The sequence below is a fragment of the Myotis lucifugus genome, unplaced genomic scaffold (genome assembly GCF_000147115.1).
Source record: "Myotis lucifugus unplaced genomic scaffold, Myoluc2.0 scaffold_30, whole genome shotgun sequence".
NCBI classification, from domain to species: Eukaryota; Metazoa; Chordata; class Mammalia; order Chiroptera; family Vespertilionidae; genus Myotis; species Myotis lucifugus.
In genome coordinates, this window is record NW_005871078.1 from 762,710 (window position 1) to 776,724 (window position 14,015).

General features: G+C 36.3%; 1 protein-coding gene across 3 annotated transcripts in view; it reads right to left on the reverse strand.

The window, feature by feature from the left end:
• TMEM117 (transmembrane protein 117) overlaps positions 1 to 14,015 on the reverse strand; it is a 415,549-nt gene that overhangs the window by 137,832 nt on the left and 263,702 nt on the right. For all 3 annotated transcript variants that reach the window (XM_006086721.3, XM_023752275.1, XM_023752274.1), the window contains one exon: positions 6,512 to 6,609. In XM_006086721.3, the coding sequence (XP_006086783.1) occupies positions 6,512 to 6,609 (98 nt within the window). The remainder of the gene's footprint in view (positions 1 to 6,511; positions 6,610 to 14,015) is intronic.

The following is a 14,015-nucleotide window of genomic DNA, read 5'->3' on the forward strand; positions in this document are numbered from 1 at the left end:
ACATTTAAACTGGTCAAAGCAAGTCACATGACCAGAGGGGACAGCAAAGTGTAATTCTGTCATGGATTTGGAAGGTAGAGAACTGAAGTGTTAGTGAACTCTGAATGAGTACCACCTCTACCAACCCCTTCTGCCAATTCATCCCCTAATCACAGAAGTGTGTCACTCCTTATTTTTCAAAAACTAGCTTTTTTGGAAAATATCATCCCAAGATGTTTCCCATCAAAATCATATGAATTGTGTCTCTAGACATAAAGACAGGAGCTAACAAAAAGAATCATATTACTTGCTTTGTAGGTATGTGTTCTTTTACTACAGATACAAGAGAGTGAAGATAGTTTGTGGAAGTCCCACTAAATAATAGAACAGTACATGGCATTCATCTGGGATTTAGATTCTTAGATCTTTATTCTTTCTAATTATGCAAAAGCCTGAGAAAAGGGCTTTGGAAGGGAAGGTTTGTGACTATTCTTCCCTTCCCCTTTTAGGGTTTTCAAATACGGCCACAATTTCATCTCCTCCCAGACATAAGAGCCCATGTGCCATAGCCTCATCTTTGCACAGTTACCGAAAGAAACAAGAACCATTTCTTCCATGTAGAGACATCTATCACCAAGAATCAAGGAAGAAAGCCACACAGTTGTGAACAGCTTCTGAGAGGCATTAGTGAGTTAAAGGAGCTACACATAAGCAAGAAGTAGTTGACTAGAACAAAATTCCAAATTGTACTGTTCACACTGCTGCACATAATCACATTCCAACTTATGAAAGCTTCCCTTGGTAAAATTTCTTCTCCACCATAGATTTTTCACACTAATTTCTCTTTTCTTAATTAGGACAAAACGGAAAGAAAACATCTCTTTTTTGAGTGGATGACACTCAGCATAGAGTATGTAAACACTATCTTTGATTTCATTTAAAACCTTGCCAATGATTTCTGTATTTTATCTTATGGAGCTAAAAAAAATATGATCTTTATATTTTCTAAATCCCTTTTTTTTCTGAAAAGTATGAAAAGGGAGATGTCTTTGCTTCCCACATAACTTTCTTCCTTCCTTTCTTTTTTCTTTCTTTCTTTCTTTCTTTCTTTCTTTCTTTCTTTCTTTCTTTCTTTCTATCTTTATTGTTGAGATTATTACAGATGCCCCTCTTTCCCCCCAATAGCTCCCCACCACCCAGTTCCCACCTCACCCCAGGCCCTTGCCACCCTATTGTCTGTGTCCATAGGTACTGCATACAGTACATGCATATAAGATCTTTGTCTAATCTCTTCCTGTACTTCCCACACCCCCTTCCCTCTGAGAATCCTCAATCTGTTCCATTTCCATGCCCCTAATTCTATTCCATTCACCAGTTTATTCTGTTCATCAGATTTTTTATTCATTTGATTTTTAGATTCACTTGTTGATAGATACGTATTTGTTGTCACTTTGTTGTTCATAATTTTTTATCTTTACCTCCTTTCTTCTTCTCCTTCTTCTTCTCCTTCTTCTCCTTCTTCTCCTTCTTCTTCTTCTTCTTCTTCTTCTTCTTCTTCTTCTTCTTCAAGAATACCCTTCACCATTTCATATAATACTGGTTTGGTGGTGATGAACACCTTTAGCTTTCTCTTGTTGTGAAGCTCTTTAACTGACCTTCAATTCTAAGTGATAGCTTTGCTAGGTAGAATATTCTTGGTTGTAGGTTCTTGCTATTCATCACTTAGAATATTTCTTGCCACTCTCTTCTGGCCTGCATAGTTTCTATTGAGAAATCAGCTGACAGTCGTAAGGATACTCCCTTTGTAGGTAACGAACTGCTTTTTGCTTGCTGCTTTTAAGATTCTCTTTTTGTCCTTTGTCCTTGGCATTTTTAATTATGATGTGTCTTGGTGTGGTCCTCTTTGGATTCCTCTTGTTTGGGGTTCTCTGTGCTTCCTGGACTTGTAAGTCAATTTCTTTCACCAGGTAGGGGAAGTTTTCTGTCATTATTTCTTCAAATAGGTTTTCAATATCTTGCTCACTCTCTTCCTCTGGCACCCCCAAAATTCAGATGTTGGTACGCTTGAAATTGTCCCAGAGGCTCCTTACACTATCTTCATATATTTGGATTCTTTTTTCATTTTGCTCTTCCAGTTGGGTGTTTTTTGCTTCCTCATATTTCAAATCATTGACTTGATTCTTGGGATCCTCTAGTCTACTGTTGAATCCCTGTATATTATTCTTTATTTCAGTCAGTGTATGCTTAATTTCTGACTGGTCCTTTTCCATTTTTTGGGCATTCTCACTAAGATCCTTGAAGGGCTCACTAAGTTCCTCAGAGGTTTCTAGAATATTCTTTTTTTAAAAAATATATTTTATTGATTTTTTACAGAGAGGAAGAGAGAGAGATAGAGAGTTAGAAACATCGATGAGAGAGAAACATCGATCAGCCGCCTCCTGCACATCTCCCACTGGGGATGTGCCCGCAACCCAGGTACATGCCCCTGACCGGAATCGAACCCGGGACCCTTCAGTCCGCAGGCCGACACTCTATCCACTGAGCCAAACCGGTTTCGGCAAGAATATTCTTGAGTAACATTATAACTGTGGTTTTGAACTCTATATCCAGTAGTTTGCTTTCTTCCATTTCTTTTATTTGTGCCATGTTTCTTTGTCTCCACATTTTGGCTGTTTCCCTGTGTTTGTTTATATATCTTGGGTAACTGCTAAGTCTCCTTGAGTTGATACAGTGGCCTTGTGTAATAGGTGTCCTATAGGGCCCAGTGGCTCAGCCTCCCCAATCACTGAGGTGGACACTCTTGGTGCACCCCTTTGTGGGCTGTGTGCACAGTCTTGTTGTAGTTGAGCCTTGATTGCTATTGGTGTCACTGGGAGGAATCGACCTCCAGGCTAACTGGCTGTGGGGACCAGATGCGACTACAGTGGGAGAGCTGCTATGCAGGAAACACCCTAATGGGGCAGGACTTACTTCAGTAGGACGTTAGTGCTCACTGAGTCTGCCCCTTGAGTGGGTCACTTACGGATGTGAAGAGTTGTAATCTGGTATGGTCTCACACTAACCACTGGGTACACTGGCTCTTGGATCTCCAAGGAGGTGCAAAGTTAGCCACTTCCTGGGGCCACCCAGCAGGAGCTACAGAGAGATCTGCAGATTCCTCCTCTTTGTATCGGATTTGGAAGTACCCAGACAAGGCCCAGCTGTGAAGCAAGACAGGCTGGTGCTGATGCCAGCCTTGGGCCTTTTATTGATAGCTTTGGTGCACCCTGACCCAGCTGCAACTTGTTTGACAGGTTTTAGGCTGAGAAAGGACGGGCCAAAAGCCGCTGCCCACAGCTTGGGTGGGCTTGTAAATTGGGTGATTGGGTGGGGCGGGGTCTCAGGGAATCTCCAAGGTAGAGTGAACAGAAATGTCTGCCAGCCAGCCCTGCACTGGGGAGGTCCAAGCACAGGAACAATGACCACTGGGGCACTTCCATCTGGAAGAAAGCCACCCCCGCTTTCCTCCCCCAATGCCAGACAGTCCAGTTTCTCCCTGTATCTGTCTGGGTCCCTCAGAGCCTCACCCAGCTCTGGATCTCAGAGCAAGTAGGAGCTTATAAATTCAGTTTGAGGTGCCAGCCTTTTAAGAGGAGCAGCTGAGTCTCTAGCAGCCTGTGTGTTACTCAGCCCCAATCCGCACTTGTTTTTACAGTCCGTAGTTCTTATTGCCTGTAGGGACTTCTTTCTGCAGCTCTGGAACCCTGGGCTGGGGGTCTGTTGTGGGGCTGGGACTCCTTGCTCCTCCTGGTGGCCTCTGCAGAGGTGATCTCCCTCCCGATTAGAAAAGTGACCCACGTGGGTGCTGGACCAGCCCATTCTGTGACTCTGCACCTCCTACCAGTCTTAGTGTGCTTTCTTCTTTACCTCTCTAGTTGTAGTACTTCCACTCAGTCAGCTTTCCCGAGGTTCTGGATGGTAGTTGTTCTGTATTTTAGTTGTAATTTTGATGTGGTTGTGGGAGGCAGCAAGTACAGGCATTTACCTATGCCGCCACCGTGGTTCCTCTCTCTGCTTCCCACATAATTTTCATATTCAACTTTTTGTATCAGATTTTCCTTTTTTTAAAGAAAGAATACTGTTGTCAAGATATTCTAACTGTGTAGAAATGAATAAAATCAGAAAAAGTGACATTTAAATTCCCCTCATTATTTTATGCTCTCCATGATTTGAAATACTACCTTGGAAAAATCATCTCTAGTAATAATCTCCTATCAATACTTATACAGAAACAACTACTGTAAGAATAACTATGAGGTTTTGTTTATTTTCTATTCAATACTATTATCTGCCAGTGACCAACTAAATTAGTTTAACAACATATACTAATAGACCTGAGTGGTAATATTCAAGGAAAGATGTACTAAGATGACCAGGAAAAATCTAGTATGATTTCTTTTCCTCTGAAACAGCCATCGCAATTAAGAATAGCTAATGACAACAAACATGGAGGCCTTCGGATAATTATGCATGCCTTGCCTTTGTAATAATACATATGTGACCTTGGTAACTGGCCACATTAAACAATAATCAATGGGCTGCCTTTGAAGATACATTTAAATAATACAAAATGTCTATAAACAAAGTAAGTGTAAGTTTTTTTAAAAGAGATAGGTCATCAACACTTTTACTATTAAGATCTATCTCCTTTTTCAGGGGTCCTCAAACTTTTTAAACAGGGGGCCAGTTCACTGTCCCTCAGACCGTTGGAGGGCCGGACTATAGTCAAAAAAAAAACTATGAACAAATTCCTATGCACACTGCACATATCTTATTTTGAAGTAAAAAAACAAAACGGGAACAAATACAATATTTGTATTTGCATGTGGCCTGTGGGCCGTAGTTTGAGGACCCCTGTTTTAGATTATGATTCTTAAAACCCCTATAGAGAATTCTGTAGGGTAGAACAATTTTTCAGAATCTCACATTCTTATCTGGAAGCATTAACTAAAAATGGATTAAAGATAATCATTTGGAAATTTGCAACTGGTTGCATCTTTTGTTCTTCTAGAGGCAGTGTGGTGCAATGATTAAAAACTGGGGCTCCATGAGGGCCTGGAGGGTAGAGGCAGGAGCAGGCTGGAAGAAGCTGATGGGGAGAAAGGAGGACCTTTTTCCTTTATTGTTCAAAGGAGGACTTTCAACAATAAAGATTTTTTTAAATAAATAAAAATTTAAAAAAATAAATAAAAACACACTGTAAAATATAAATAAATAAATAAATAAATAAATAAATAAATAAATAAATAAAAAAACTGGGGCCCAAGAGTCAGAGACTCATGCTTATAGTAACAGCACCTACCTTATATATGTCAGAATTAAATGAGTAAATATATAGAATGTTAAGTACTTACCACAGTGCCTGTAGCAATATGTGCCTTTAATAAACATTTGCCACAAATATTATAAAGCATATTATTTAAACAAGATACATGGGGCACTTTTTAGGCAGGAAAACATATGGAGGAAAAATGCATCATAAAAATAGACCACACTTGACTCATAGACACAGGTGTGAAAACCTACAAAACCATATTTATTTTTACATTATTGAAAAAAATCCACTTTTGTTTACCTGCTAAGAAATAGGTTTAAAATGCTCTCTATGTCTAGCAACATTTAATGATTAGTGCAAAAGCACAAAGATATCTTAGAGAATATATTTTCCAAGTACTCGGTAACTATGATTTTTCTAGCTTATACATAAAACATTCAATGCCCCCAAATTAAATCCAAGAATAAACATATTTTGCCTTCATTTCAAAAGGCAGGTAGAGTGGCTGGAATTTACCAGGCACAAGGCATCATTAATTACAACTCTTCTGCATGTCAGTGTACATAACGTCTCATAATCAGGTTGAATCCCTGTGCTTGGCCAGTGGAGGAAGTGCCCTCTTGCTCTCTCCACATTCCTATCTTTTCTGTCTAATCTTATTCAAATACTCATAAATAATGGTGATGCCACTTTAAAAAAGCACAACGAAGTTCTACCAGACATAAATTGTTTTTAAAATTGCAATGATTGGGCTGGGGATCTAAAGGAAACTTTAGAAGTAAAGTAAAGAAGAAATGCCAATGAGCCAGATGTGATTTGTAAAGAGGGCTCTTTTCTGTACAACTTCTTCAAAGTAAATTATATCATGTCAAATATACTGGAAATTTAGCATTTACTGAAGACATTTTTAATATCATAATTCACTGGTAAAAATTACAGCTTGTTTTTGCTCAGTCAAAATCCTACTTACCTCTGCTAAAATCTTTGCATCACTATATTATCAAAACATATCTCTTGTAAATGTGTATATGTAATATTTGTAAGCAGAAATTCATTTAATAATTATAATGATTGGTTTTAATCATTTTAATGGAATGTAGTACACATTTATAATGTCTCTCCACATAGAATTCTATATATCTAAAGAAAACTACATCCAATCCAAGTCATTTAGTGAATGAGACAAGGTATAAATCAATAAATTAAACAATCTCTTACCAGAATAAAATGATCCTAACATTTCCTTTCTTCCAGAAAGCTCTTGCGGATTTCCCCCAATCAGGATAGGGTTTGTCCTGAAGCATCATATCAGTGACCTGAAGCAATCAAAGAAACTTATTTAGCACTGTCAGAAATTTACATTCAGGGGTAAGTATGTAAATAATTTACATTTTATTGAAAATAAAATATGTATGTATTTTAACACTAGAACATATGCAAAGATAAAAAATAGAAGAATATACTTCTTTTACTTAAAAACTTTAATAGTTCATATTCTTTATATAATAAATGAGCATATTTAAGGTCATTCAACATGTCAAATATTGACATTATTTTTTAAACATCAGTCAAGATTACCTTATAAAAGAAGGCATCATTAAGATATTAATAACCTCTCTATAGAAACAAAACATATAATAAAGTACCATATTCTTTCTAACTTAGCTAAACAGAAACTATTTCCAGTCAAAATATTATCTTTCCTTCTCTCCCTTTCATTCTTCAATGATTTGTGAAGTATGGTACCTAGACCCAGCTTTAAGGCACATTTATTCTAATTACCTAGCAAGTTTCCACCTCCATGTAATTAGCAATTCTATTCCTTCTTCAAAAAAATGTTCTACCTCTCCCACCTGCACAGATTGTGCCTGTCTTCAGAGGCCTATATACAGTCGTGTTACCATTGTGATGTCTTTATTTTTCCCCCCAACTACAGTTCTTGACCCTTTTCATGTTACATATCACTTTCCACCTTCTCCTTTTACTTACTTATGCACATTTTTCTCTCCACTAGGCTTTGAAATCCTTGAAGTCGAATATTTATCCATTGTATGCTTTCCTAACGATCTTTTATATAAAAGACTAAAATATTACTCAAAGAAAAAATGGCAAAAATGTATTAGGATATAAATGCTTGCTTTTAAAAAATGCGTTAACAAAGTAAATTGTCCATTGTCAACATCCCATATTAATAGTTTCAGCAAATGTCCAAAGAATAATATGTAGATGTCATAAAAAGCAGCTTTAAAAAAACTGGGGAGAATGAAAAATGAATTTCCTTCTTCTAATAAAGGAAACATGTTTGCATATGTGCACATACACACACACAAATAGTTTTTTTTCCTTTTCCCAGAAAATATACCTTCCATTTGAGAGAAGGGAACATTGTTTAATTAATTATGGTTTTATTTAATAATCTTCAAATCCAAAAAAATCAAGACAGAATCAATGCTAAGAATTTTGATAAAGAATGGAATAAACTCAATAGAGTAACAAAGAAGTTTCATTACCCATTAAAATATTTTTTTCTTTTGCCCTTAAAGCCTTAACATTACATTTAAATGTAACTTCCAACAATGGCCTAACCTGGAATGGGTGAGATTTAATAATTTGTGATGAGAGATGGTGATCCAGTGGGCCCTTCAATACTACTGGATTCCCTGCAGAAGGTGCATTGATTCTCAAGCAAGCCCATCTTGTGCAACACAACATCCTGGAAAAGTTCCTGGAAACTTTCACTGACATGCTAAAGCGGCACATGCTCACTGAGGATGCAATCAGAACAGTGAGTAAAGAGCCCAGTCCCTAGGGCACATGTGATCTTAATTTTTCTCTATATTCTTTCTCACGTCATTTCTAGGACTAGAATTCCCACGCCTCCCGTGGTTGGTAGGAATCAAAGCAAGTTCACTGATCTTCATTGAGCAACACTGCAGATCTATGCCAGCTCTGTCTGATTGAGAACCCACAGTAATTTTGTGTGATATGATTTCATTATTGAAAAGGCTCAACAATCATAACTGGTTTTAATTTAAACTCTCAATTTCTTAAAACTATTAATTACTTTGATAAGTGTACATGCAACTAATATTAAGAATTCAAAAAGAAAAAAACACTTGTTAACTTATTTTTAAAAGAAAACTTATTTTCTTCATGACTCATTAGAATTACAAGACTTTATTTTCTCACCCATGAATTGTATCTTCAATTAAAAAAAATGATATTTATCAAAATAAACAAAGGGAAGATGATAGAATAAAAATTAACCATGAATCAAGTGAGTTGTATTGTTACTAAAAAAGAATAAAGGTAAAAATAGAAAATTTATATCCCATATATTCTTGAGCATAAAACAAGTTTTATATCACAACTTCCCTGAGGAAAGAATCACTATTTTTCAAAATACAACAATTTTATCCGCTGCTCCTTTGTCACCTTCTTGAATAACAATCTTGTATCAGATTTTATTTTTACAAAACCTCAAGTTAAGCAAATAAATACTTAAATAAATATTTCATGTTTTGTCAGCTTTTAAAAAGATTTAATTAATTCTGTTCAACAATATTTATCTTGTTCTGGAAGGAGTATGCATAGTAACAGATATTTTCATGGAACAGCATGATTATTGGGTAAATTTTATTCAACTTGCAATGTTTTCTCCAGGGCACTTTCTGGGAAATAATTACTATATTTTCTAGAAGGAGGCAATCTGTTGCTATATGACTAATTATTACAACAGCATGTTTTGCAAAAATGCCATTCAAGGGTAAAAGATTTCTCAGTAAAATGGCAAGATGAGGACAAAATACATTTTTTCTGATGCCAGACAGCTGGTTCTTTTCACCCCCAGCTTCCACCTATTTATTTTAAGTCATATCATCAGATCAATGTCAGGGCACTTGCTAAATTGGCAAGGAGCAGAGACAGTCATTAAAGGGATGCATCCAATAAAGAAAAATCCAATTACCTGCTGCATTAGAGAAATCAAATTCATTTCTGGTGTTGGTCAAGGACAGTCTTTGTGAGAAAATATGCAGGAGAGTGAGGACTAAAAATGATGCGAAAAGGTTGCTGTGTAGCATAAATACAATGCAAAACGTGTTGATGCTTCTCCCATGGGAAGATTATTAGAATTTAAAACTGCAGGTCTTCCTAAGCTGGAAGAAGTTTGCTTAACTCTTTGAGTACCACAATCCTTCCCTTCTCCTTTCCTCTCTCTTGGGTCTTTGCACAAAACTCAGAACCTCATGATGCCCCTTCCCTCACTATGCCCTGTTAGGGAGTCTCTCTCAGTGGACATAAGCTATTTTATGGCATGGACATTGTTCAGTCAGAGCAAACACATGTGTGTTGAGATTGAAAAGCCAGTAAATGATTATCCCTACAGGAATCTAAGGGAAACCTTTGCTCCTCTATGAGCTGAGCTTACATGATGCTGTGGCAACTATGGCAGCATGAAGACAGCAGACAACAGTGATATTTTACGTCTGCTATGGAGCTTCATGGCTTACAAAGCTGATGGATGTACTTCTCTTAATAACTGACATGCTAACTTTATAAAGGGCGTCATTATTCTCCATCTTTCACCAACACAGAAAGAGAAGTCAGTGAGGTTTAATAGCCGAGCAGGTCACACACAGTGTACTGTTATGTGCATCCATCCTGCAGCCAGCCGGTCTGGGTCCTAATCCTAGTGTTATCTCTTACTACCTTTTGATTTGGGGCAAAGTAGTTCATCTCTCCTGTACCTCAGTTTCTTATGCATTATCTAGTGGCAGGTGTTATAATAATTATTTACATGTTGTGTATATCTGGAATTTCTAACCAATTGTTTTGCTTCATGTGACTATTGTGTTAAATAGCTGATTTGGAGTCCAAGGACTTGGCAATCATTCTCATCTCCTCTATAAAGACAAGACTATCACACTGGACTGTTAGAAAATGATAAATATATAGTATAATGTTCAAATGTGTTACAGTCAGATATTGCTGTTAAAAATCAAAGGGAGGGGAGGCCAGCCACCAAAGGTTGCAATAATCTCAGAAGGTTTCACAGAAGGCTTGTGTAACATAACTGAGCATTCATTTGCATCCTGTACTCTCCAATTTTGCCAGTCTAGTCTTAGCCTGATTATAAGCTACTCACATACAGATATACATATGCTGCACCTATAGTTTTATTTGATATAGTTTTATGTTAAGCATGTGATATTAAAATATTAATATTGAGGATATAAGGTCATAATATAACAACTATGGCTACATAGTTCACCTCTTAAGACAGCTATTATTTAGTGGAATATAATTTAAAGAAACAAGTACTATTCTATTGATAAACAATAATATATACATTAAGTATATTAATGAACAAACATATACATATAATCTTGCATGCTATTTTGCAACTTCTTTCCATTTAACAATATATCTTGAGCATCATCCTACATCACTACAAATAAAGCTATTTAAGTGGTTTCTTCTTTTTTATCTTCTACTATACCATTTGTGTGCATTTTTCCAAAATATAAAAGGTTTCTATTTTGTTCTAATTATTATCTTTATAATGGAACTTCATTTAATGTATGTATTTACTATGTCTTTAGATTTTACTCCCCATTATGAGCATTAACACAATTATTTAATTTCTGCTTCTCCCTCTGTCTTCTTCCCCCCAGCACCGTATTATACTTACTGTATTATTTTTCCTATTTTTCAACTCTTTGAATATCTAGATCCTTATTTTATTTATCATCTTTAAATGACACCACCTTTCCCTCATCTAAAAAAGATGAGACAATCAAAATATTATATTTTCTTACACCATATATCATTTCTATGTTGTTGGAGTTTTGGAGTATTTTTATATTTGGTCTATAACCAGAAGCCATGCATTTATTTTAACCTGAGCCCCACAATTAAATTGACTCAATTACCTTTCCCAGTACATTGGCTAAAGTTTTTCAACTACTTCCAACGCCTGAACTTTGTTCTGCAATATATTCTTCAGGAAGCTTCACTAGAACAATGTGACTGATAACCAAACTGTCTATTTTCTGTATCTTTGACTAATAATCAGGCTGAGTGTAAAATTTTTGAGGCCCCTTTTTCCCCTTAGCACTGAAGGCATTGCTTCACTTAACACTACTGAGTGATATCAAGGAGGAATCTGAGAAAACTGGAATCTGGACTTTTTTTTTCCATCTTTACAGGTAAATTATTGTTGTTGTTTTTTTGCTTTTATTGTTTTGTTTTATTTTCTGGGGTGCTGCAGTATTTGCTTTTTATTTTGAATGTAATAATTTTGCTAAGTTTATCTATTGTTGTCTGTCACTTTTCTAGGGACAATATCCCCTTTTAGTTTAAAGATTCAAGTCTTTATTCTATGAAGTCTTTTTTAAAATAAATTTACTGGGGTGGGATTGGTTAATAAAATTATAAAGGTTTCAAGTGTATAATTCTATGATATATTGTCTGTATATAGTCTTTTTGGAATCCTTAATTATTTCTTTTCTGTTACTTCTATTATTTAGAGAAATAATTATGCACATACTGGTTTTCTCTATCTTCGTGTCTGCACCCCTTTTAGAAAGTTCATTTTGCTCACTCAGTGATGTCCCTTACTGTGATTATGGGTGTTCTCATTACTGTTTGTCCTGTTCGAGAGCAACCAGGCTCTTCCCAGGAACTTCACTCTGAAAGAAACAAAACTTTTCATGTCCTTTTGGTACAAGTGTGACATCATCATTCTAAACATCTTAACAAATTTGGGATGGGGGTCCATCCTTCATCTATGTGAGACTGTGTCAGGGAAACTCTACTATATTCCTGAAACTTTACCTCCATGTATCAAAGGCTGATATGGAAAGACAAAGGTTGATGTTACATAAATTCTTCATATAAAATATGGAGAAATTAAAAGATCCCTATTCTAGTACCTCTACTCTGAACATAGATGGAGACTATAAAATGGAAAAAAAAAATCTAAAGTGGCTGAATTAACACTGCAAATGTACCCACCGCCAGAATATAAGTTTTATGATGACAGGGATTTTGTCCATTTTGTTCTCACAATGTTCCAATCATCTAGTATTGCGCCTGGTGTACTGTGGGCTCCCAGTAAACATTTACTAAATGAATGCATGAAAGGATAAATGGATGAACAAAAGGAAATGAAGAACAGCATGAGGAAGGCTAGGATAAGTAGCACACTCCCAGTAGCTCAGTGTCTTCCACTGAAATCTCCTCCATCAATTAGTGGTAACGATGGCGCTGATGGATGTGGTAGTAGTAGTGGGGGCAGGAGTAATAATATAGAGACAGTGGAGTATTCCTTTTCCTCCTAACCCTGTCCCTTCACTCCCTGGAGAGGTATAAAGATACAGGAGATATATCGTTAAGATTCTAAAAGAGATACAGATGGTCTTTCTAAATTCCTGAAAAAATAAAAAATAAATCAAATATGACTTCAAAGAAGGATATTAAGCCTGAGATGCATGCTTACTCATGTGATCCATGTAATACTATATTGGCTTTATTGTAAATTTATTTTTTGATGAACTAAATCAGGACAAATGTAAATCACACATTTTACAGATTAAAAACAGTACACTTTCATATGCCTTATTTGTGGTATTGACACATTATATGACAGAGGTGGGGGAGCTGGACAGTGCCCAGCCTGTGTATCCTTAAGGGGTGGTCCAGTTCTGTTGGTACATTGCACCCCCTATAGCAAAGCATTATGTTCTTTTCTGTCCTCGTAGGCCATCTATGTGGAAACAAAGCCTAAATTGCCATTTCAATACTGTACTTTATAGGGCAATGTGTTTTTTCCCCTTTCACTGCCCCCTGACCCCACCACACACATCACACCACATACACAGACATGCATATGCAATCAGTCTCACACAATAGCACTTCCAGCGGAGACAAAGAAAGACTCCAAGGTCCAACCAAAAAGGAATATGCACACTCGCAGAGGAACATTAGCTGAGTATATAATTAAGTAAATGGAAACCATGGAGAAAGTTTTCTAAATTACCTAGTGATGCCTTGAGTGAATTGCTACAAGAACTATCTGAAAATCGCTGGAAAATATACTGGCAAACATAAAACTTGGAATGTATTCTACAGATTTTCAGAAGCGCAACCAGGATTGCATAAAGCATGAATATTAATGCACCTGCTTATTATCTCCAATGATAGCCTGCACTGCCTTCGTGATGTATGGCACCTTATTGCCGGATCCCTACTGATTTACAATGAGTCATAGACTGTTTTATTATTAAGTAAGGAAATTGGGCATGTCTCAGAATACAGAACATTTAGAAAAATATCCCTGAATCACCTGAATACAGAAATATACACAATCAAAAAGTACTTTCCCAAGCAAAGTCTGCAGAGTTTCAAATAGTGTGTTAACAAATGCGAAATAAAAACCATGTGCCCCAGTCCAATTTGCTTTCCATCACACTGAATTATAATTTAGAATATGTGAAAAAGTGAGAGCTATTACTGATTTTGCTGAGCATGAAGACAGCAGAAAAATATTTGTATCATCTTCTGACATGTTATTCCTTGTGACTGGCTAAATTACCAAATGATAGTAGCCCAATATTACATGATTGAACATTAATTTTGGGTTTTTGGCTTGAAAGAATTAGTGTTCGGTATACATATCTTATCTGTTTCATTAACATAAATAAGTAATTGTTACTAGTAA